The 26,329-nt window shown below is 38.6% G+C and overlaps 1 protein-coding gene across 3 annotated transcripts in view; it reads left to right on the top strand.

The window, feature by feature from the left end:
- Window positions 1–26,329, top strand: part of rap1b (RAP1B, member of RAS oncogene family) — a 68,728-nt gene that overhangs the window by 24,706 nt on the left and 17,693 nt on the right. For 2 of the 3 annotated variants that reach the window (XM_051690974.1, XM_051690976.1), the window contains exon 2: window positions 20,809–20,888. In XM_051690974.1, the coding sequence (XP_051546934.1) occupies window positions 20,832–20,888 (57 nt within the window). In that variant the 5' untranslated portion in view covers window positions 20,809–20,831. Of the gene's footprint in view, window positions 1–18,903; window positions 18,997–20,808; window positions 20,889–26,329 lie in introns of those variants that run through there. The other variant, XM_051690975.1, reaches the window with a different exon arrangement.

Genomic DNA, 26,329 nt, shown 5'->3' with positions numbered 1-26,329 from the left:
TCAGAAATTTCAAGAGATGACTTTAGTTTAACTAGTAGGAGCCTGATCAAAGGGATCTTTAAAGAAGGTCCAACCTAGTCACACTGTCAGAATATTTCAATTTAGCCATATAAAATCTAGCTGTTAATTTTTCCACAGATGTTACTGTTGTTAATATCACAATTTTCATCTGCATCACAACCTCAAAATCAATGCTGTACATTTCATTGCACATAACATGTAACATTATTTGCATGGATGGTACCAAAGCAGGTGCTGGCGCTACATTTTCAACTGGTCCTTTGAGGGAACAAATAAACCGTGACATAGCCTTGGCTGAAATTGAGTTTGACACCCCTGTTTTAATCTATTCTTCGACCAACACACGTTAATACAGGTCTGGCATTGCAGGCTTGTGGACGCGTGCACAACAGCACCGCTGCTGAAAAAAATCCTAGGGGAAACACTTTATGATATTCTCTTCTCTGTTTGCTGCATTGAAATTCCTTCAGTCTTTTTTCTCACTCATTTAAGCAATCAATCTTGAAAATTTTGTTCATTTTTACAACAAAATTTAGATGTAACACTTCTTGAAAAATGAAGGCCATTGCAGTTAAAACATTTAATTGTTGCACTTTCTAGTGTTATTTCTGGTGTGAAAGAAAAAAACCTCAGAACATTCTAGAGCATTTCAGTGCTTCATCAGGCCAAAGCCGGCAACGCCCAAGCTCACGTTTGAGGGTGAGACCCCCAGTTCTACTGTGCCTCTCTTTCAATGACTGCCTATGGAGACAAAAGAGATGCTCCCCTGCTCTACATTACAATGTGAAATTACACAGAGCAGAATTCAATTCCCTCAGGTCTTCTTCCTCTTTAGGCTCAGGGACTGTTTAATACAATATAGCGGGCTGGCTGAGTGGCCTATGCAAACAACCGCAATCAACATGCAGTGGAGAAGATGCAGCTGGTCTCTCCTGCATTGTTCCACCCTGCCTCCAGCTCTCCTGGCCTGCTTTGATTTAGCTCTACTGCATGAAGGAAATGCTCACAATGCACCAGAATGGAGAGTGGCAATAATCTAGACTCTGTCATGCTAACTGTCAGTCCATGGGTCAAGGTGGGAAGGAGTTTGTATATTTTCACCAGGCATGGGAATTTTGCAGTAGGCATCATTAGCTTGTTTATCTGTACTTTGTGAAGGCAGTGATTTTTATTGTGTGGGAGTCTATAACTGCGTGGCCAAGATGTATCAGAAACACATTTCAGAATGAAGTGCAGATACAGTGATGTGCTAATGAGATGTTATTTCAGATGTTTCAAAGTTTACAGAAGATCTAACTTGAGCTTTTTTTCTTTTAACTTTTGTTTAGATTTTTGTGAGGGGCGTTTTGTGCATTTCCCATGCAGAAAATGAAGTTGAAGAGTTAGGATAGTGGTCAACCAATATTGATTGTTCAGTGGCTGATATATGTGATATAGGCTAATTCAAGCATTTGATATATACACATAGACACTGAAATTAAATTGTTTACTAGGGTTGCCACTTTGGCCCTGGAAAATTCTTGGACACCTGATCAATGATAGAAAAACATATCGCTGGCCTTCGTACAAGAAATGAAACATATTATTTATTGTTTACTCCTTGTTTGATATGAAAATTATTACATATATAGCAAATAATTTGATTAAGCAATAACATCAATGCACTCAAAAAATATTAAATTTCATAACAAAATTCCATCAAAATAAAGTGTCCATTTTGCGTCCCAAAATTTAATTACATTTTTGTAGGATGGACAGCCAAAAACCGTTACGATCCTGGGAAATGTATTTATTATTTATTTATATAATAAATAAAATAATAATAATAATAATTTGTATTTAATGAATAATAAATATAATTTAGTAACTACATAATGTATAATAAATAAATAAAACTTAATTTCAACTATTTTGTAGCACAGTTGGTAGAGCATTGCTCTTGCAGTGCCAAGGTCATGGATTCAATTCCCAGGGAACTCACAAACTGATGAAATGTAGCTATACCATGAATAAACCATAAGTCACTTTGGATAAAGCCATCTGCCATGTGAACAAATGTAAATATACTCCTAAAGTGAGAATATTACTGGAATGCACCAGACGATGTGTATAAACCAGCTGTCATTGCTATAGATAGTTTATTATTATCAGCAGTTTCTGCATAATGTGGCCACTCTCTATCCGATCTGTGTATAGTGCATCAATTAATCACATTAAAGCTTATAGGATTCATTGCTTTGTGGTTCAGGTCCTTTTGTGTTAATGTGTGTGGGTTTTTGTTTGTCTGTAATTATTCTCCCATCAGAGGTGTGCATTTTGACAACCCCACGTTGGCAATTGTTGCCTGAGTGATGACAGAGCAGTGAACTGTGACCTCAAACCTCCTAGTGGTCCAAACCCTGCAACGTCATTGCATTTTGATGGTGGCAACTGTATTGTGATTGATTTAGTGCTAGTCTCAGCACTGGATACACTGATGTAGACCAGTGGTTCTGCTAGAGAATCTAGATTTACTTTGGACATCAAGTGGCAACCCAGCACAATACTAGATTTGTGTATCATACAAAAACAAACCAAAAGGTCCTTAAAAACAAACAAAAATCATGGCATGTCACGTAACCTATCCATGTAGAAATCTAAGTTGGCTACCTTCAGAAGAAATTGCTTTGGAGTTTGATTGGACACATTAACTTTGACGTCAACAACAAAATATACGGCAAGTGTTTTCTCCTTTTTAAAATCACTTGTTTTTTTGTTTTTTGTTTGTTTTACCATACATATTATGCATAATTGCATGGTTAACATTGTTTTAATCCTGCTGTCCACAACCCAAACAGATCTGCCACCCATATTTGCGTCAGGACCACTGACTTGAGAACATCTGATCTAGATTCTCAAAAAAACATTGTTGAGCTAAACAACCTTGCACCTCCCTGGAACTTTCATTTTCGTGAAGTGTTTATTTTATGGTAATTTAACATCAGATCCGCTCAAAGAGAAAGCCATGATATCTCTCTATGACGCAATATGTGTCTTTTGGATGTTAGAAACCCTGCAGTGCATTACCCCCAGGTTCACATTATCACAAACTCTTAACATCTCACTGCATGTGTCCTAACATGCAGGGCATGGATTTGCCACTGGGTCCATGATTCCATACTCATTTTTTTTTTAATTTTTTTTTTTTACTTCCAGCAGGATGTGTTCAATTGTCTGCTTGTGTCTGTAAACAATTAAGCTTTGGTGCTTTAATCCTGTTAGAATGGTTGGAGTAATTCCCAGCCATTAGAAAGATTATCCAAGAACGCGGTCTGAGAGCTCATGGGAAGTACTGTGCCTGATGTGCATGCATGGCTTTAAAGTCCTGAAGTTTTACCTTGATCCTTTTAGAATGTCACATGTAGCACCTTGAGGGTACCGGATGGTCGAGTAGTTGGGGTGAACTAATCTATGAGGGTGATTTTAGAGCTGCATCATTTCGGAAAGGGTTGTAGCTGTGCTTTAGCATGCTACCAGTAATTGTTGTCATCATGGACTCTCAGCATGGTAAAAACTTCTCAGAGAAGTATGTTTCTAAACTCAACCCATTTTACAAGAACATATTTTATGTGAACACCCCTTTAGAGACTCATCTGATCAATGTCAGGTTGACATGACCCTAAAATAGTGCAATTTTACAGACTTAGTCATTAAAACAACCCATTGATTTCAAAAATATGTAGTTTTGGAGATCCCTATAGTGGCATCTTCACTGTGTTGTCAAATGCACCCATTCTGTACATGCGTTAAATTACCCAGCCTTCTTGGGATTTTGTATTTGTGAGTCACATTAGTCTTGCTGCTGTCATGAGATGTTCTTGCCTTGTCATATGATTTATGGAACTTTGCATTCCTCCCCCTCTTCTATCTGGCTCAGGCTCTCTATTGCCCGATTCTACCTCACCGAGGAATGACAAAGGATGGGTGAGAGGTCTAGGTGAGTCCAGGGTAAAGGCGATGGACCCGTCTGAACAAGCAGAGAGCAATATCTTACCCTGACACCATGCTTCACCCATCTGCCATTTGCTTCCAAATTGTTCGGTTGATGTTGCATCCAATACCCATTTTAAAAGGGCCAACGGTAACTGCAGAAGTCAACAATAAAAATCAGATATTCAGTAAAAATCAGAGAATGGCCTTTGTAGGTGATAGACACAACCTTGGATTGGTGCACTTTATGGGAAAGATAAACGATTGCTTATGTGTTTCTGTTTATGCTTTCTCTTTCATATTGGATTTCATTGCATCAATGCTGGTGGCAGTAAATAAGAGTGGTCTGTAGTAGGATTATTCTTGCTACACTTCGATACAATTTTAGTTGTCGAATAGTTGTTTGATCTCATTTAACATAACATGAGATCATATGAAACTCTAATGATGGCGTAAGAGGAGCACTTCAGCTCGCACCTGATTGAGGAGATGAAGATGCCAACTCACGGATGCTTTCCAAACAGCTTCAGGTGATGTAGATCGCAAAGTATGAGAGAATTATTCAAAAATACAAAATAAGTAAATACAGAAGCACTCTCGTTGTGAAATGAAGCGGAGCCGGAGTTGCCGTTCCGCTTAAGCAAACTTGCGTGTCAAGCATCTTTAAAGGAAACACCCCGGCATTACATCTTTAATACAGCCTTTGTTAAAGTACAAATAATAAGGAAGCAGGTCATGTAAATAAGTATAAACTCCGAAACTGGAATTTTTCTGTGCGGTCAGTGCCGCTTCTATGAGTCGCGTGTAGAGACCCAATCTAAGGGGGAGAGAGATTGAAACTGCACCCAGCTGGTGCACACTCTGGGGCGGGCACGCTCATCCCTCACGCACACACTCTCTGCAGCTAAATTATTACACGAGGTATTGAATCATAATAAACAGTATGTGTCACTGTGTGTTTCTAATTGTGAAAAAAATCGTCAATACGCAGCTTTATTAAAAGGAGAGAGTTTGTTTTTATGAGTTAAAGATGGATCAAGGTGAACAAAAAGGTGAGAGAGGGTAGTCTTCACCCCATGTATGGCAACAAATTACGTTTTTGATTTGTTTTTGTTTTGGCTAGTTTTCCAATCTAAATATCTAAAACTCCTTTAAAACAATGTAGAAGAAACATTTTTATCTGAGAATGTTGAATATAATATAAAAAATTCAAATATTTAAAATGATACAAAGATCTGTAAAAAAAAAAAAAAAAAAAAAAAGATGCATTCACCTGAGAAGCAGCATATAAGAATGCAGAGCTTTCAGAGAATATATCTTAAATATTCGATATATTTATTTATTCGAGATAATATACTGGAAGAAGTATAAACATGTGAAAAATACACTTGTATACCAAATACACTTATATTCAAGATCAAATAATCATTCTAATAATCATTAGATTAGTCGATTATCAAAATAATCATTAGTTGAAACTCTATGTGGGAGTCTTCCTTGGTCTGGGACTTGTCATGTGAAGGCTGTCTTTTAGGCCCAAAATTTACTCTGTCAGGGTCATTTCTAGGATTTGAAAACATCAGGGGCTAAGGGTTTGGGTATTTACTGTTCTAAACTATCCCGTAACTGTTATATGGTGTGACAAACAGCTCCAAGTGATTCAGTCCTTGGAGGAGGTGTCCGAATAAATCTGAGTGAATTATGAACCAATTCAGACCTGTTTGCCAACCCGTTTGAGCAATTGATTGAAATGATCCAACTTGAACAAGTGATTTAGGCCTATTTGTGAATTGGGCCTCGCTAGTTCTGATTCGAAACAGGCAAAAGAAAATATTTAAAAAACATATTAGCCAGTCAACCATCCGTAGTACTTGCTGAGTAACAAAATCCAACATTTACTTAACTCCAGGCTTCAGTTCTACTCAAAAAATTTCTGTTCGGAAGAAAAAGCATTCGAGGCTAGACTAAAATCAATCAAGGCTCTAATGTTTCACCCTAGCGACGTCTGTGTACTTCATGCAAGTACAGGAATGTGATTGCTTTTTGCATGAAAGCTCATGTGAACGCTATTACTAAAGTAACGCGAGTACATGGTACATTCTCAGTTTTGCCAAAAGGGGCATTAAAGTAGGCATTAGCATGAACTGACTTCTATGGTCAGTTTTCTCTTTTGGGTATTACTTTCATGAACTACTTTCATAGTGTAGCAACCGTTTGAAAAGATCTTTCAGCAAAAGTTAGTTAAACCTGGTTAAACTGTTGACATGTTTGTAGCTAGCTACTTGAAAAACAAAACATTCAGTTAAATGGAAGAGAGTAACTTTTTTCTGAGGTTTGTTACCCCACCACAGGTATACAAGAATGCACGTTAGTATTCGAGTTAATTCGAAACACTTCATGGCAGTGGAGCATACCTGTGCTGATGCTAATGCAGGTTCTGCATTTATGGCACTGTAATATCACTTCTTCCGCCCTCCCCTGTTATCAATGGCTTTCAAAACAAAACATACATAATATGGCACTTTTCTGTGCTTGATAACTGTGATTTCTAGTGTACACTAGAGTCAGTGCCATCACACCTGGGGTGAAGCAGCTGTGTTATTTCAACAGCTGGGGTCATGCGGCTTTCATTAAAGGGGCGTTGTGTAACCCTTTACAAAAGCGATTAAGAGAGGGTTAATAGTTCCGAATGGCACAGAAGGGGGGCTTTTTACACTCACGTGCAACTTGGCAGTGGAAATGGCTCCCGCTCCCTGTGGGGTTTCACTTTGACTAATTGCTTCCTCGGTACCCAAAAGAGACATGAGGAAGTCGAGAAGCTTGGACAAAAATGGAACAGCAGTGCTGATAAAAATGGACTAACCTGAGCTGTTGATGCAGAGAGAAAGAGTGAATGCAAGGGCATTATTGATTTGGTATCAGAGTTGATGGCGTTTCCAGGGTGTTATTAGATTTAGCTAGAGCTCAAACTCTATTGCCGAGCCCTGCTTTAGCCACTGTTGGGCAGTTTTTGTGTATTGTCTGGCCTATCACAGTGAAGCCTGAGATTTACTGATACTTCTCATCTCTGCTCGGTCCCAAGACTGTAATTTTTTTTTTTCTAATCCTCTCAGGCTTGCGGCAAGCTGTGCAGTGAGTCCGTGTGTGTTTGCATGTCTGTTACCTTACATTGCTATGCAAAGGCTGCAGCATCACTCTGCATCAAAAATGGAAATCCATATAGCAACATCATGTGAGATGTGGCAGTGTAGCTTAGAATATTACACACATCCACAGAAGATCTATAACAAGGTGTTTCAACAATGTGCGACATGACACATTTCTAGTTCGGTCCACACTCGAAAGGAATTTTTGCTCCATGTTGAATTTAGTTAAGTTAATTCAAATGAATTAGTTTTTGATTAAAAAAAAGTGATTTAATTGTGTGGAAGAGTTTTCCTTAATTTTCCTAAAAGAGTTCACTGAACGTTTTATTTTTTTTAAAACAATATTGCACATAACAACAAAACCGCAGCCTATCAGAACATTTTTGATGTTTAATATGCAGAAAATTGAGAATTGGGTACGGCTACTCATTGTGACATGACAAAAATAAAAAAATTCACTGACAAAAATGTTGCCTTCAAGTCCTCCTGAAAGTTCATAGTTAAAAGTTCAGAAATCGTAACTACGAAAAGTTATTTTAGTGTAAAATAAAATGGATGGAGTGGTCAATTTCATGTTTCTTTTTTATTCACAACAAAAACAGATTTTTAACAATAGTGCAACAAAATGAAGAGCTAATTATATTCTTTAGGCGAAATGCCACAGAGAATAATAGGAAATGTAGTTTTGCCATTCCAAACCTGATGTGTCATAAACCAGATACTGTATATGATTTGTATTTCTGGGAAGCTTCATCAATACTGTAAATAAATTGTACAGTCAACATATACAATTATGATCAATAGCAATTTGCTTTCATGATGGTTCTATAATTGACGCCACCAACTCGTAAAGCCGGAGCATATCAGACTCCTGGTTTTCCCACTTATAATTGTGACTTAACAGTGTTTGTATGCATTCATCTTTTAAACAATCATTCCGACATGACTTGAAATCTCAGATTACAGTGAAAGAGAGACATAATTTATTGCGTTCCGGAAACAGTGTAATAAACTAGATTGCAATTCTATTTTGGTTGCTTTGGTGTGATCATCTGGATTTCAGCTGTTCAGCTGAAGGTGTCATAATGTCAGTTTCAGCACTCATGGGCTATATTGTCCCCTTAGAACTGTGGAACTGAATCGCTGCAGGGACAGGACTTGTAAAAGCAAAAGCTTTCCTCTCTCATCCATTGAAGCCGTCTGCCAGAGTGCAAACCCATGAACGTCACACATTACAGCTGGCTAACGTTGACTATTTCCAGCGCTCCGCTCACATGCCGAAATGAATTTGGCTGAGATGGAGTACTCTTTGAGGTTCGTCAGTGTCGGTTTATTTATATAGCACAGTTAAAACAATGACAGTTGACCAAAGTGCTGTACAATCATTGCAATATAAAAGTTAATTGAAAAAAAGGTTTGAAATGTGAGAACCCAAAGTGCCGGTCCCCCACTGTTCAGTTTCACATTCACAATCATCACTGCTGCTTCACTCTGAAAATGTCTTTTCCTCACAGTCGTGGAAATATGTTTCATTCTCATTGACTCCCGATGTCTGTGGCCTGTCAGTTTGTGTTGACACCTAAGCCTGCCTGCAGGCAAAAACGCCACCATCTTTCAAGCAGAGATAAACTTGTTCTTCTCTATTTCTAGTGCTGATTCGTAAATTTAGGATCGTAATCTGTTGCACGAACTCTTTGCCCTGAGCATTGCTCTCTTCCTTATGTTGCGTTACGTTTATCTTGTGACTGTAGTTTTGGTTATACAGCGTCTGTAAACCTGATCGACTGAGACATTGTCATGTGAGGATGACATTGCTCTGCTCGGAAAGGTTATTCTTTAGACAAGTGTCTATAAAGGCCAGAAAGCCTTATCAGTAAGTTTTAAAGGGTTAGTTCACCAAAAAAAAGGAAATTATGTCATGATTTACTCACCCTCATGCCAAACCTGTATGATTTTTTTTAATTTTTTTTTTTAGGTGAAACACTATTGCAGAAATGACAAAAAGAATCATAACTTTGTCCATATGACTTGCACGCAATATTTCTGAAGCCACGCTATAGCTTTTTGTGTGGGAAAAATGTTATTCACTACAAAAACTCTCTCAAAACGAACGTATTCAAATCAGAGCACCATATTTGAATCGAACGCTAGTGTGAATGAGATCTGAGAGCTGCATTTATAGTGCTTTTTTGGAAATCCCCAATATGAATAAGAGCACTCCTGTTGTGTTCCACAGATGAATGAAATTCATAGGGGTTTGAATAACACAAGGGTGAGTAAACGATGACAAAATTCATTTGTTTTTGGTGACGTATACTTTTAAATGTCTCAAAACCAAGATGCCACTCTCTTGCATGTTACGCTCTTGTTTTCTGCTGTGTTTGATGCTCACTTTCAGTTGGACAGTGTTCTGGTTTGTAGTTCTCTTGTGCTCTGATGCCAGTAGGTTTGTGTGCCAGCCTTTAGAAGAAGGCTAACAGCAGCATGTTGTAACGCTGATACAGCCCTTTCCAGTACACTCTCCAGTGATTAGCTGAATCTAGCCTAGATAACTGGCAGAGTATGTTCAGAGTGAGACAGTTGATTCGTTCTGTTGCACATTTCCGTCTCCCTTACATAAGCACACCAAAATACTGGTCAAATGGACTGACTGGTGGATCTTTGAAGGATGAACGTTGTGTGAGCTGCATGTTTTGTTGTTTGGCCCACATAAGATAATCTGGTTTGCCAAGTTTGGGAGTCACACCTTGCTCTTCTGTGCTCAGTTAGTCTAAATGTTGTCTTATGTACGTTACCCAAAATCAGTATGCATCTTAAACACAAATGGAAAGCTCTAAAATGTTTTTATAAATGACGATCTGAGATGAATTAAGAAGTAGGCTATATAGTGTTACCATATAGCCTAAATTGTAGGTCACAAACAAAGCATAGCAGAGATACTTTTTCTGCATACGCTGTATTTTGCCCATGGCACAGTCAGCTAGTAAAATAGTATGCAGTTTTTATAGTAATAGAGGAGCACAGTTAACTTTGGCTTATGACAATTCTACTCTTTAAAAAAAATTATCTTAAGTGCCCAATCCCTTTACAAGTTATCAATACAGTCAATCCAATATGTTATTGTATTACAATTCCTTTTCTCATGATATCTCACGATTTGATACTTTATGTCCTTGTATCAATAGATTGTATCAACAATGGATTGAAGGTATAGCTCCATTTTATCAATTTCTGCATTCCCAGGGAATCAAACTTAGCGCTGTGCTTTACCATTTCAGCTACAGGAACCCTATAGAGCGCAAGGTTGTTCATCGAAGGTATACGCTTCTGCTGAAGCCATCAGTCCGTGTTATTTCAACTTGACTAATAATGGTGTTAAATAGTGGAATTCTTAAATAAGAACTACACTATTCATCCTGAAAAGAAACAATCCACCAATCAGAGAATTGCGGGAAACAAAGCGCACCAAAAGAGCTCTGCAGTGGCTGCCCACTTCAGTGACACACTGTGAATGACGAGTCGGTCTCCATACGCTCTCAAACTACTTAGACTTAATATTGTATTAATTTGGAATATTTTGCAATATGCTTTTAAATATATTGATTCTATACTTTAATCAACAGCTTCAAATCGATAGTTTTTTAAAATATGTTTCCATAGTTTTAATCTGATTATGTCATTCGCAGTGCTTCTTGAGGTTTTTAGTTCATTCCCTCAAGTGCACGTTAAGTAGGCCTACACAGTCTTGTACCTTTGTCTTTTTTTCCAACTTTCAAATGCTTCTTTTAGCTGTAAATCAAAGTTTGTAATGTTGTGATTCACTTCAGAGCTGGTTGGTTTGGTTCATTGCATAGATATCTTTTCTGAAGTACTTTATGAAGAAAATTAATGGGGAAAACACTTTCGGAACCAAGACTGCTAAGAAAGTGGGTGGGCAATGTTGCGCTCTATACCCTAGTCCTTAGAATATAACACTGCTCTCCAAATGGATCTGAACTAAGAGAGTCTGAGTGTTCCTTGTGTCAACTGACCCATATCTTTTTCATTTAAGTAGTGCCTTGAGACATCAGGATTTATGTATGCATTAGTGGACCTTTGTTCTTTGTTGGCCTTTTGCGTGTTTCTAGATAGACTATAGTTGTCCTCAGTACCTTTTCAATGGCTTTAATCTCCTCAATGCCTTGTTCAGTTGTCTTCCTTAAAGGCTGAATCCTGTGACCACTCACTTTTGAATACCCTTTTGAGTCCTTCTCACCCTCTTGACCATCTCTGAACACAACCTTAGGCTGAGCAAATACATGCTACTTTTCTGTTAGCCCAAACACTAAAGATGCTGCTCTCTTTCAGTTGTCACTATGTAATGTATAGAGTCAGGTAGAGGGAAGCATTTGCCAAAACATGGGTGGAAAGATCATTTTGAGCACAGGAACTCACTTCCTATCGTTAGAGCTCTCACTTTTGAAATTGCTCAGGCTTTGCCTGTAGAATGACAGGTGCCTAAATAATAACTGGCAGTTTTGAAGCCTCTCAGAGCACCTACTTGTGTTCTGCTCATGATTTCTCTATCAGTTAATTGCTGGGAACTCAAGAAACAACAGAAACAAAGCGTTTCAGAGAAGAAAAGCACAACTACAACTGTCAAATTATCCGTTGTAGGTAGTTGTAAAACATGGCCTTGATGTGTTTTACTTTTTTTCTTTAAAGCACTTCAGTAAGCTAACAACTCTCAGCAACAAAAAGTAACAACTTTTCTCCTTAACTTGTGTGATTTCTGTGCCATATTGTGACCAAATGTATTTGCATTAATAACAGGGCTGTCAAAGTTTTAATCAAATTATTTACATGATATGCCGATCAATCAAATTAATTGCAAATATAAATATTTGCAAAGAAAGGCCCTCAATAATGAATCATTAAATAATTATAAATAGTTATATTTTAATAATTAAAAATATAATATATCTTATAATTAGAATAATTCATATAATTAAAATGCATAACATTATTGAGGCTGGCAGACGAGTAACGTTTTAATTAGACAATGCAGAAAAGTGGCTTTAGAAGGCAATATATTGTTTATTTCCATATTAAAGCCTATCATTGGCCTACAGTCCACAGCAATCCATTTTGCTATTGAATTTGTCATTAGAGATAGATTAATTATAAGAGCTTTTTAAGGATGCGTCAATACACATGCATCAGACGGACGCATCTCACTTTGGTCGCATCATAAACACAGCGTTTTTAAGTTGCACTGTAAGTTAAACTTAGTTTGAAACGTAGAAAAACACATCTCGAGATCCCTGCATTTGGAAACGTGCTCCGTCCAGCTGTAGCATTTCGTCTTGTGCTGTCACTGTTGTCAAGCAAGCCTAAGTGTGATTGCTTCTGAACAGCATTGCCTATAAAGCTGGAGTTTCCCTTGCTGTCCCCAGCTGAAAACAGGTGGTACTTCAAGCGTGATTTGCTCTGGCGGTAGGACAATTCCTTATTATGGTCCGGGGATATGACATGAATGTTATTTAATGCATTATTAATATTATTATTTTTATTTTTTTTATTTTTTTGGATTTCCTCCCCTTTTCTCCCCAGTTTGGCATGCCCAATTCCCAATGTGCTCTAGGTCCTCGTGGTGGCGTAGGGACTCGCCTCAATCCGGGTGGCAGAGGACAAGTCTCAGCTGCCTCCGCGTCTGAGACTGTCAATCCATGCATCTTATAACGTGGCTTGTTGAGCGCATTACCGCGGAGACTTAGTGCATGTGGAGGCTTCACGCTATTCTCCACGGCATCCACGGACAACTCACCACGTTCCCCAGCGAGAGCGAGAACCACATTATAGCAACCACGAGGAGGTTAACCCAACGTGACTCTACCCACCCTAGCAACCGGGCCAATCGGTTGCTTAGGAAGCTTGACTGGAATCACTCAGCATGCCCTGGATTCAAACTTGCGACTCCAGGTGTGGTAGTCAGCGTCTTTACTTGCTGAGCTACCCAGGCCCCCTTAACGCATTATTTTTAATATAATTAATCACACTGAAATAATGTGTTAAATTGACGGCGCTAAATTATTATGACTGTATTCGAACAGGTTTCCAGAACACCTATCCTGTCTTCCATTGGTTGGACAAACAGGTTATTGGGCTGATTGGGATGCTCAAAAAAAAAAAAAAAAAGAGTAATGTTTTGAAAGCACCACAGAGCTGCAGTGTTTACACTTTTAGTGGACTCTATAAATTACTTCTAGTTGACTCTGCATATTAAGTTCAGATAGGAAAAAGTAACATTGAAACAATTACACACAGTGGCCATTATAAGCACACTCAGCTTGTGTGTACACTAACTTAATTTCACACACAAAACCATGCCCTCTAACCACATACATAAAACTCATTTATGTACCATACAGCTTTGAGATTCCCACGCCCACACACTCACGGACAAATGAAAATGCGCAATCACATTTACCTACGTAAGTGAGGACTCAATATTCTCAAATTAAGCTAAATGTAATTGCATGGTCCTAACCCTACATTTTTTAAGAAGCAAAGAATGACATTATTTGATCTTTTTAGGAAGCATTTTTCCTTTTGAGTTTGTCCCCAAAAGGAGCTTTTTTAGGTTCAGCTAACTTCTGGGGACATTTTTCAGATACTTTGTCTCTAAATAGATAGCATGGTAATTAACATGCTCAACCCCCAGACCTTAGTCATTCCTGATTGAAGGATCAGAGCAGTCGGCTTTCTGTTTTGGATTCTTCATTACTAAATCCTCTTACACAGCTTCATGGGATCTTGCTTGGTTAATTACTAGAGAGAAAGCATTGTAGCAGAGAGATCAGTTCAGAGCCTTGATGTTGTGCACATTGCAACGTGCTTGTTAATTTTTCAGCAAGGTGTAGAGGAGATGTGTTAGGTAGCGTGTTCTTGGCTTTCACATGAACTCCCATCAGAACAGATACAGGATTAGTGTTTGATCCAACAACAACAACAACATTTTTTATTCCGTCTAGTTCAGTTAGCTTATGAATCCCTTTTCTAATATTCAGTGATCAAACAGAATTATGCTTCAGCATTATTAAACATCTCCAACATCCTGTTCATCAAGGCTTCACTGAGATCCCTTTTGCACAGCATGCTGCTCCTGCAGTGACTCTAGTTTGGCAAGACATTTGAATCAAAATGGGAAGGATGGGAACTGAATGGGAATTGAAGGATGTGCCAAACTACTACAGAACATTTTCAAAATTGACTAGTTTACATAAGACATACAAAAATGGATAGGCCTAAATGGAGCATAATGGAATGGAATAGAAAGCAGGTATTCAGAGATGCATTTTTAAAAGCTGAATTATTTATGCAAAGCTTGTTGCGGGACCCTCAAAAACAGCTCAAGATGTGACTAGGGTTGCCATCTTTTCACTTCAGTACTGGATGGGGGTCCCCCTCAAGCGTTTCGCCTTCCAATGTAGCTTTTTTATGCTTTAATATGGTACGTTTCACTGTCCGAATGGGGAAATTTTGTCATTTTGGACCAGTTGGCAACCCTACATGTGACGTAATGGCCAAAGACTTTGGTCTCAATGTATGGCGATTAAAAAATATCAGAAAAGAAGAAAAAATCTAGATAAACTAGTCGACCTCACTTATCCAGTTTTTGGTTGTTGGATGATTGTGCCCCATCCCTAATTTGAATCATAGTTTCACTTCCCGAGTCCACAGTTTGACAACATCTAAGTTTGGGACTTTTGTGATTACACACTGCATGCCTCTTGTTTAGTCACCCAGATAGAAGACTAAAGGCACTTGTCAGTCTCTTGAGTCAGCATGCACAGCTCTGAGATATTTTGAGCTGAACTTGCCACTGCTTGACTTTATAGCCCAGAAGAGGCGTTGTGTGTCAAAAGGGGATGGAATGAGAAATCAAGTATGATTTCCTGTGGTATCACACTCTTGCTTAATTATGACCGTCAGAAAATGCTCAATCAACCCAGCCCAATCTCCCTCTACGCTTGCAAAATCAACCGCAGCCCACATTGCTTGTTTGATGCACTGTGATGCGCCACTGCTGTTGTGGTTCCTGAGTAATGTTTTATAACTCCTGGCTCAAGCTCTAATTATCATTAGGTCCTGGCAGCAGGTAAAGGTTATCAGAATTAAGCCAGATCATTAAGTAGCTGTACACTTAATGTATATGCTAACACTGTTCCTGATCATAAATCATTTTCATAGTTTTCTGCAGTGTTGCCAACTTGATTGTTGTTGCATACATATAGCAAAGGTAAAAAAGTACTGTAGTAATTACTAGTAGTGCTTGATACAGCATGATCTCACAGAAAGTCGGCATGTTGTTTCTGAAAGTTCGGTATGTTGTATGCTGACTAACTGACATGTGGCATTTTCCACTGGACATTTTTGCATCGATTTCAGTGTGTTTACCTTCTCACGTGGTTCAACCGGCAGCGCATTGTGTCAGCAGCGTTAGAGACCCGGGTTCAAATCCACGTTGAAACCAGGAAGCAATCGCATTTTCATAATCAGTGATGAATGCGATTCAGAGGTTGCACTTTTACTCCACTAATGGTTAAGTTTAGGTTTGGGTTAGGGGGTCCATAAAAATGCATTCCTCTTCACTGTATTACATCCTGTACAGCTGAAAAGAACTCGCTTCACAACAAGCTTTTGGCGACCTCTCCTGGACATAAATTTAGCTTACACTTGCTTATACGCCCAACAACACTTCCCACTTTGGCCACTGGGGGCAGTGTTTTAAATTTCGATCAGTGAATACCGATTTTTGCTACAGAAATGTCTACCTACTTTTTTAGATTTCACTGTGAGATCAGGCTGCTTGCTACGGTAAGCATGACTACTAAAGTTTTTTTTTTTTATTTTAGTTTTTTTTTTTAACCCTAACCCTAAATATTAAAGTGTGTTAGTCATCCTGCACCATTTGTGCTACAGATATGAATGATACCTCAAATCATGCAGCTTGTTGAAGAGAGGTGTGTAGTTACATTTCTAAGTGAAGAAGACTTCCGTTTTTCGCCTGGAGGACGACAAAACAGGTGACAAAAAATCCCATATACTTGGAGACCTATGCCATATTTAGGGACCAGAAAATCATAGATACTTGGGGGTGGGCACTTTTGACATGGCCAGCAACCACCCAAAATACCCTAGCAACCGCATACTGTAGCAACACCCTGACAATCACCCACAACACCCAAGGTTCGTGACAGGCAGAATTACTCACATTTTGCTCGAAAAAGTTTTTACTATTTTACTATTTTACTATTTTTCCGAGTTTTACTATTTGAAGTTTCTTTAAGCTGATGTCAGCCTGGTAAGATAACACAGGGCTGTTTGTTCATGGAAACGAAAGTAGTTTAAGGCTGTATTGAACTTCCTTTAGCAGCTGTAGTTAAAATGATTGGCAGTTAAACTTTCAAATTAAAATGCTCTTTAAAATGAGCCACATGCCTTATCAGAAACCAAATCTTTTTGTTTTTTCCTTTCTTGCTTAATATAAGCTACAAGAAATATTGTTGGTTTACAAAAAAATTTGGTGCTTCTGCGCCCACACCCACACCCACACATACACACATGAAAACACTCACACCTATTAACAGTTCAGAATAGCCCTGAATGGTGTCATAAAGATGATTTCACAGAGATTTCTCCTACTAACAATTTCTCCTACTTCTGTGATGTAAGCCTGTAAACCCCTGTTGCCTGCGGTCTTTATTGAGAACTAAAAGCATATGTGGAATGCATAGCATTGGAATTAGCCTTTTTCTTGACAACATTTGTGTATTTATTGCTAGGCCTGTGCCAAATAAAAACTAATTCTACTCCAAACTCACACCATATTTGTCTTTGTTGTAGTCATGCACTGTGTTGTTAAGAGCTGCATGGATATGGTCAATTTGATCCTACCAACCACTATGTTATTCTTAGCACTTCTGGGCTTTGTTTCCAGTGGTAGGTCTCACACAATCTGAATCTATAAAAAGAATCTTCTGCAATATAGAACCATATGTGAATTAAAGGAATATTCCAGTTCTATGGTTCAAGTTAAACTCAATCGACAGCATTTGTGGCATAATGTTGATTACCACAGAACATTTTTTTTTTTTTTCGATTTGTCCCTCCTTTTCTAAAAAAAAAAAAAAAGAAATAACTAAAGTCTGGGTTACAGTGAGGCACTTTCATTGGAAGTAAATGGGAGCAATCTGCAAATGTTAAAATACGTTTTTAAAAATACAGCCAGTAGAGAGGTATCTTAATATTATTTTATGTTTTTATGTTTATTTAGGGCAGTCAACCCAAAAACCACTGTAAAAATTATGATTTATACAACCTTATAGCTCTAATAATAATACGTTTTAACAGAAGAATTAATGTGCTTTTATAAAACTATAAGCTTCACATTTTTGTCTTTAACACTCTGAAAAATGGCCCCATTCACTTCCAGTGTAAACGCCTCACTGTAGCCTCAATTTTTGCTTTATTTTTTTTTTAAAAGAAAAGGAGGTACTAGTCACAATTATTATGCTGTCAATTGAGCCTAACTTGGATTGAATCCAGAATATTCCTTTAAGCACTGTTTTCGTTTAGTGGAGCACAATTAGGCAAATTAAATGGCCATATTATTCTGTAGCTAAAATAAAAGTTACTCGATATTTACTCTTGTTTTTTTTTTACTGAATCGTGCTGTTGCACTCTTGCTCATGTAATATTGCTTTTACGACAGTTCAACAGTTAGAAAAGAGTTCATAGAATTGATATCGATTGACGAGCAATGCACAGATGTCAGCTAGCAAACTTGGACAAGCGGACTGAAACAAGCAGTGAAGTGTCCCAGTGCTATTCTATATCAGCACAAGTCTTCAGAAGTTGTATTTACCTTCAGAAAAAGTTTTAGACTTAGTGTGTACACATAAGTGAATCTAGCAGGGCAGATTCATTGCCTGTCTGTGCCGAAAACACACTCAGACAGACTGACACATCATACACCTATATGTCCCTTTAAAAGATGTTGTTTTCCATTTTGCATGCCATCTTCACATTTTGATAGTGTCTTATTCTATCCCCCTCACCGTATCACTCATGTCATGTTTTCCACATGATTCTTTTTCTGCTCTTTCTTCCATTGCCTCGCTTTCCTTTGCCAATGTAAATGGAAAGCAGAAAGTTAGATGACAGCAGAGGATTTGTTCTTCAGCACGGAGCTGATCTCTTGCTTAGAGGGAATGCAGTAGACTGGAGGAGTTCTCCGTCTCAAATACCCTTGTGTCTATTACATTAGAACAAATAAGTGGTAATCTCAAACTGAGTGGAGTCTTGCAGTCAGTCTGGCTCCAGACTCGGCCATCATGCCCACTAAAACCCAGCATGTTGGATCTGATATGGGCTTCCTGCCTTCTCCTGTAAACTCATTCCCCTCTTACTCCGATCTGCAGCTTCAGGCCTGGGCGGAATGGTGGAAATGACAGGGACAGATGTTTGTGTTTGTTGTGTGTATTAATGACTCTAATACCCGAAACACACTCTATGCAAATATGTGAACCCAAGCGCTTCTAGCCACCCATTTTATGCCGATTTTGTGCACTGTTGCATTCAGAAACGTGTTAAGACTGCAATCCATAATGCAACGTATGGTGGCGTTGTATTATCAGCGTTGCCACAAGGGGTGCCGTAGCTACATTAGTGTCAACGGCCTTTTTCTACAGTCAGTTTTCTCTTTCAGATTAACTACTGACATGGCGGAGCAATCGTATGAAGAGAATCTTACGGAGCAAGTTCGATCATATTGACCAAGCATTCGCATCTGCGTTTACGTACTTGAGTAAAGTATGTAAGTAAGCACTGCACCATTGGTTACTTTGTCTGTGAATTATTTCTTTTGAGTGTTGCATGAGACAGTCGAGGAGAGAAAGACAGAACAGCCCAAGAGACTGGGTGTGGAGCATTTCACATCTGACTGTATGTGTGTGTGTATGATGTGTGTCACATTTATCTGTGATCTCAGCCCCACCACATTGCTCTTATTCCACTCAGTACTCTTCCTGTGTAGAATGAAATAGCTGTGAGTTTATGCCATGCAACCTCATACCAAACACCTTCATGGGCATCACACCCTTGTGCATCTGCTGACTGATAATCTTTTGAGGTGCTGTAAAGAAATGAAAAGTAAAGCGACCCTTTAGCTATGCAGATTCAGGAAGCTGACACGTAGTTGTGATGTCAAAGCAAACTTTATATAATAGTCTAATAATAAAGGAGTGGGCAGTAGAGGTCGACCTATAGTAGATTTTCACGATACTGATAACTGGAAGAGGTGGTGGAAAATGCAGATAACCGATTAATCAGTTGTTAGATTTTGTCTTAGTCTTTTCTTACTATGACTGGCACAGACATTGAGGCTACAAGAGTCCAAATAGAGTAAATCTCAAAAGCTGTTTATTGTGCAACCAAAATCTCAATATTAACCAAAAAAAAAATCAGATTTGGCGCATAAAATAGGACTATTGACTATAAACCCGATATGTAAGGGATAATGTACAGTTAGTCGGTTGTTATCATACAATAAACCTTGAAGGGGTTTATATAATAAATACATGGACATAAAATATTGATTTGCGTTGAAATTATGTAATTTGAGAAGAAAGAATTCGCTGAACAGCTGGAATCAACCTCCAGTTTGCGTCAGAGTTCTGTTGGTGTTTATTTTGTGAAAATGACCGTCTGACTCCTCAATATTCAACCTTTTACAAGACTACTTGCCAAATAAATTAGTAAATGCATATGAAACAACTGATTTGAGTTTATATTATTTTTTTAGCTCACTTGTAGAGATCGCACCGGGATCAGAGAAACAGGAGAGACAGCTCGCAGAACCCGGATGAGCGGTCTGCTATGTCTAAATCCCCAGATGTGCGGTAGTTACAAAGCAATATCTGACCGCTGGATGGCGCCATTGACCAATCAGAATCGAGTATTCCAGAGAGCCGTGTAATACATATAAATCTATTTCACAAGATGAGGTTTATTGAAGAGGTGAAAAAAAAATTTGGAATAAAAACAAAATCAGCATAGATTTATAATTTTCCAAAAATCAACTATCTGCATCGATTAATCGGTAAAACTGATATATCGGTATACCTCTAGTGGGCAGAAGTCTTTAGGGTGCAGTACAGATTAGATACTCAGCTTCATAGCAATTTCACACTCTCTGCATTCTGATATTACAGAGCTTGAGGTTGGACAACAGGTCTTAATCCCCTGAGTTTCTTTGCTTTATGATTGATCAAGGCTCGAAGCTTCAAGTTATTTTTTGAGGTGCTTCAGTGTACATTTACATTAATTCATTTGGCCAACACTTTTATCCAAAGCGACTTTGGATAAACAGTGAGCAATGGATTCATAATGTACATTTAGCTAAGTACGTGTGACTCTGTTTACACCTGGTATTAAGATGCATTTCAGGGGATCAATTCACATGTGTTTAGCCCTAAATACATGTCTAAACGGGGTCTAAAATGTTTTGTGATCGGATCAACCACTGCGCTAAAACAAGAGTTAAAACTTGTTTTAGAGTTAAAAGCTGCTTGTAGGAGCATCTCACTAGCAAAATAGACACTTACCATCTTTTCCTTTTTTCCACCAGGTAGTTAACGGACACACTGCACAATGCGTGAATACAAGTTAGTAGTCCTCGGATCAGGAGGTGTCGGCAAGTCTGCGCTGGTAAGTGGCCGTCACCCTGCCCTGCCTCCATCCTCTATCTCTTCTCGCTCTCTTTCCTTCTCCAAACAAAATCATATTCACTTCATCTTTCCAAAAGGATCTTACAGTCTGCTGTGTAATAGCAGTGCCTGGATCCAGTGTCTGTTTCTGTTCTCTCTAGTACCAACTCTCCATTTTGCATTATGTGTTATTACAGCAGCTCTTTGTAAAATTAATCTTGCTTTGGTGGCAGCTTCATAATATGAATCCTCTCAACCATATATATCACATAATATCCCATATTGGGGGAAAAACATGCATCATTTACTGTAACTAAATGGAAACTGGTTTTCCACATCTAAAAGAGCTGTTCTGTAATGTCCTCCCATGTAGCAGACTGAGTGTCCCTGGAGAACATGTGTCCTCAAACAGGTCAATTAAGGTTGTGAGAACTAAATTGGCCTCTAGTCAATTGCTGTGCCCTTTTTGAGCCACTCAAATATCACAGCTGAGTCACGGATACAGCAAAATGACTTCAGAATTTATCTGTGCCTCAGCACAGTGGCATTTGCCATTCAGTCAGTCAGCATAATGTATGTTGGAATGGCATTGTGAAACCACAAGTAGTTTGGCAGCTCTTCTCCAAACTTTCAGTGGGTCAGAACTACAAAGCATTGCACTATGGAAAATGTCTGTGTTTAGTCGATAATACTAGTTTTAAATGCTAAATCCGGCACCGCTAAGGTGAAATTGCACATTTACCGTGAAGCTGAAAAGCAGACAGTAATGAATAATTTCGATAATACTTTACCAAAAAAAGGGCTGTAAACGTTCACATTGTTTAATGCAATAGTTAACATGAACTAACAGTGAACAATACTATTATAGCATTTATTAATCTTTGTTAATGTTAAAGACCCCATGAGAATAAAACGTTGTGGCATTTAGTCCATGTGTATTTGCTTTGAGGCCATCAATATTCTAGTGTACTCCTAAATGTTGAAAAAAACAAAAAAAATTTAGGATTCAAAATGTACATTTAAATGTCTTACTTTCGGGAAAACAGATCAAATATATGAATGACTCGTGCAGCATTTCAAAGATTTTTGTCCAATCAGATACTCTCTAGAATGAGAATGTCCCTCCCCCTGCAACCAACCAGAAAGTAGCAAATCATGGTATATGGTGAAAACTTTAATGATGAAACTGAAGGCTATTGGCAATTTTTAAAAGCTTAACTTACGCTTAATTTACATATACTGTACATATTTACCATTAAAAGTAGTATATGTTAACACAAGTTAATGCATTATGAGCTAGCATGAACAGACAATAGGATATTTATAAATTAGAAACCAAGTTTAAGTAATGTTATAATATTATTATGTTATTGTTAGTTCATGATAACTAATGCATTAACTATAGATAACCTTGTTAACCTTATAGAACATTGTTGTAAACTGTTTGCATACTTTCCTCTTGAATTATTTGTTATCATTGAGTCAGTGTTTGCTTATATCCCTAGCAGCCTGATTGCTCTCCTTTAACATCCTTAGCTCATTAGCTACACATGTAATACCAAACGTCCCACTGACACTACTTTGACCTAGTTTGTTCCATCCCAGTGAACTAAAATGGCTCACCCATTGGAAAGAAGCCACATGGTCTGACCCACTCACCTCAGGGCCCAACAAAGAACCCATTGGGTGTATGTGTACCACAGAATGTGAGAACCATCCGCCTCCATCCTCTTCACTCTCAACGCAGACCTTTTTCGGTGTAGTGCATATAGACTTTTATTGTCCATTAACTCTAATTGGAGCACTATGGATGAAATGCCTATGCAGAGTTTATCATGTTGTAAATGCATTCACATTAAGCTCTTCTCCTGTTCCATGCAGAGAGAGAGACAGGTCTGTAAAATTAGATAATAACTATGTGTGGGTCAGCCTGGTGTCCTGTAATGGAGCTGTATAGACTGCAACAGAGAATGCCCCCTTTTTCAGTGGCCTGGGTTTACGGAAGTATTTTTCCGATTCATTTTCTCCTTGTGCATATTAAGAAATTCTTCAATAAAGAGTTCTAGCCTTGAATCAAACCGACCAGCTTAGAACTTAATCCTACCATTGCATTTTAAACGTTCAATACAACATAAGAAGCAGAAAATTATTTAAAAATCAGAAAAAAGAAAAAGGAACTCTCAGCACTACTCTCTTTTATGCTAAACACTACAACAGCCCATATTAACTAACTTTAAGAAGGTAACTTGCTCGCAAACATTAGCTAATGTTACCTACCATGTAGCAAAGCTCATCGTTGGCCTGTCTTGAAAAGGTAAAAAGTCATTTGGGGATTTTGAGGTCGGGTTTTTACTTCCGAAACTCTAATTTTGCCCTCAGTTGTGCTCTGTTGGGCAATTTTGTTAATGGAACTGCACCACAAATAGTGTGACTTATATCAAGACTTGCATGTATGGCTAAATTTACACTGTTAAATCATCATGAGGAGGAAACCACACTGTGGTCATGCATTTGTGGCTAAACGGACGGTAACAGGGTTGACATATAGGGCTCAATCATATGGCTTCATCTCCGGTCCCAGTGACTAGTTAGTATAAAATGTGTGTGTATGTGTGTGTATGTGTGTGTATGTGTATGTGTATGTGTGTGTGTGTGTGTGTGTGTGTGTGTGTGTGTGTGTGTGTGTGTGTGTGTGTGTGCGCGCGTTCATACCTGCACTGCATCCTTGACTACAGCAACTAACACAACAACAACAAAAGAGTAGGGCCATTCTCAAATATTGATTTGTTCTGTGCGTGTTACTTTGTTTGAAGGAACTGTCCCATCATCAGCAGGCAACGTGCTGTTAGTTTATCCATCATATGAGTTGAGGTAGTCTGGGGGAGTATAGAGAGCGTAACAGGAGCAACAGTGTCAGCTTGTGTAGTAGTGATGGATTGCCAGAGCTAACAGAGCCCATCTGCCTGCAGGCAGGACCTGTATCCATTGAGGTGGGCAATAGTGCTGGCTTCTGGATGCCTGAGTGAGACAGCAGATTCTAATGTGTTCTAGCTCAAATATGGCTATCGATAGCCATGACTGTGCTTAAGCAAAAACCATCCTTTATCTTTTATTTGTTGTGATAGTGGAACAGTAGCTACTTCATGCTGGTTTGTGGATGCAAATTGAAGGATTCAATAATTTTGGGAAAATTATGTTTCATCTCCTCAGATACAAACCAGACCATAAGAGCAGAACAGAGACATTCAGAGAGGCACAGAAAAATTGTAAGTGACATTAGCCCCGTTCACACATGCAACCAGAAAAATTACAGGAAAACCGTTGGGTTGCCTTTACTGGTGAATGTACCACATGTGCTGTTCACATATGGCATCAGAATGGACATTTACCCTACTGTTGATTGAGCTTAAAGGAATAGTTCACCCAAAAAATGAAAATTCTGCCATCCCAAATGTGTATGGCTTTCTGTCTTCTGCAGAACACGAATAAAGATTTTTAGAAGAATAATCCATAAGACTCCAGTGGTGAAATCCATGTCTTCTGAAGCAATATAATGGGTGTGGGTGAGAAACAGATCAATATTTAAGTGTTTTTTTACTATAAATCTCCACTTTCACATTCTTCCTCTTTTGTTTTTGGCGATTCGCATTCTTCATGCATTACGCCACCTGCTGGTTAGGGCTGGTCAAAGGTGGAGATTTAAAGAAAACGAATACTTAAATATTGATCTGTTTCTCACCCACACCTATCATATTGCTTCAGAAGACATGGATTTAACCACTGGAGTCTTATGGATTACTTTTTTGCTGCATTTATTTGCTTTTTGGAGCTTCAAAGTTCTGGCCACCATTCACTTGCTTTGTATTCACCTACAGAGCTGATATATTCTTCTTAACATATTCATTTTTGTTCTGCAGAAGAAAGAAAGTCAAATCTGGGATGGCATGAGGGAGAGTAAATGATAAGAGAACTTTCATTTTTGGCTGAGCTATTCCTTGAACTTGTATTGAACTCTGAATATTCCTTTAAGGGCTTGATCTGAGAATAAAACAGATGTTTGTTAGCAGGGGGAAAAAGTGTCATGTACTATTCAAGTACAAGTACACACATAGTCCTAAAGGAATTATGGAATAATCATAAAAATCCCTCTGTTACTTTATTGTAACAGAACATGAATGGAGCTTTTTGCAAATAAAGATGACCTTTAATAATCCTTTGATACCCTCATCGTCTCCAGAATATTTGTTGCTTTTCACATCAAGTGGCTGTTGGGATATCAACATACTGAGCCTGCCACTCTCCCAAGTGCTTTGGATCTGATCTAATCACCAAGAGTAGAGAAATACACACACATACACATACACAACACACAACACTCTTTCACACATCCTCGCTGCTCTTTGTTGGAACATTGTAATCAGTGGCCTCCACTGAATTTACATGCCTTGTTTCCACATCTCTCTCCCCATATATGGAATATTTTTAGCCCAGTGTGTGTGTGTGTGTGTGTGGTTGTAGTGGAGAGCTACTCCACAGAGCCAGAGTGTGTGAGTGCAGTTCATTAGAGAGAGAGGCACTAGTGTAAACCAGCCAGAGAGAATGGGGAACAGAGCTGCAGGATAAAAGAGTGAGCATATGTGCCAGCTGACACACACTCACACACACACACACACACGCACACACACAAACACACGCTGTCACTCATGCACATGGTCTGGTTTGTCTGAGGCACATCAGTTAAACTCTGCTGTATCAGCATACATCTCCTCCCCGGGGCAGTTCAAAACCCCTGGTCTGCCTTACCATGGACTTAATGCCCTAACTTACATCTTATACACATGCACACTGTCCCCTACAGGTGCTCTGTGGGCCAGCACCGGCCTGTGGGTGCGTGGGGTCGTTGAAGTGCAAGAAAGACGATGGAGTGACGTTTGGTCTAAAACAAATCATCTTGTTTAACAACAACAGCAAGAGATGGTTAACTGCATATACATGCCACCTACATGTTTAATAGAATGCTCAGAGTTAGAGATGCAAGATGCAGAGTTAGAGATTTTTGGTGGAGGAAAACATCATTCCAGTGTGAACAAGAGGCATAAACATAGTGAAATATGTAGTGAAATTGGTTTTCGGACCAATGCGTTTTTGTTACCGCTTACTTTTGAAACGAGGACGTTAGGAAACTGAAAACAGATTTTTCAAGCAAAAATGGATTAGATTGGACATGACCTAAAAGACTAATGACAACCAGCACTTGGAGACTTAGGGGCAGTTCAGACCGAACGCATTGCTGCACTGAAAAAAACAAGATGCAGCGCAACAAATAGAACAGAATAGAGGTATCTCGAGAAGTGGTCGACCGATATGGGTTTTTCAATGGCGATAGGATATCTAGAGAGCTGGATGGCTGATATAAATGCCGATAAACATAAAACAATTTAA

Source organism: Myxocyprinus asiaticus, chromosome 47 (assembly GCF_019703515.2).
Source record: "Myxocyprinus asiaticus isolate MX2 ecotype Aquarium Trade chromosome 47, UBuf_Myxa_2, whole genome shotgun sequence".
Lineage (NCBI taxonomy): Eukaryota > Metazoa > Chordata > Actinopteri > Cypriniformes > Catostomidae > Myxocyprinus > Myxocyprinus asiaticus.
Note: the sequence above shows the minus strand (reverse complement) of the source record. Positions and strands in the feature narration are given on the sequence as shown.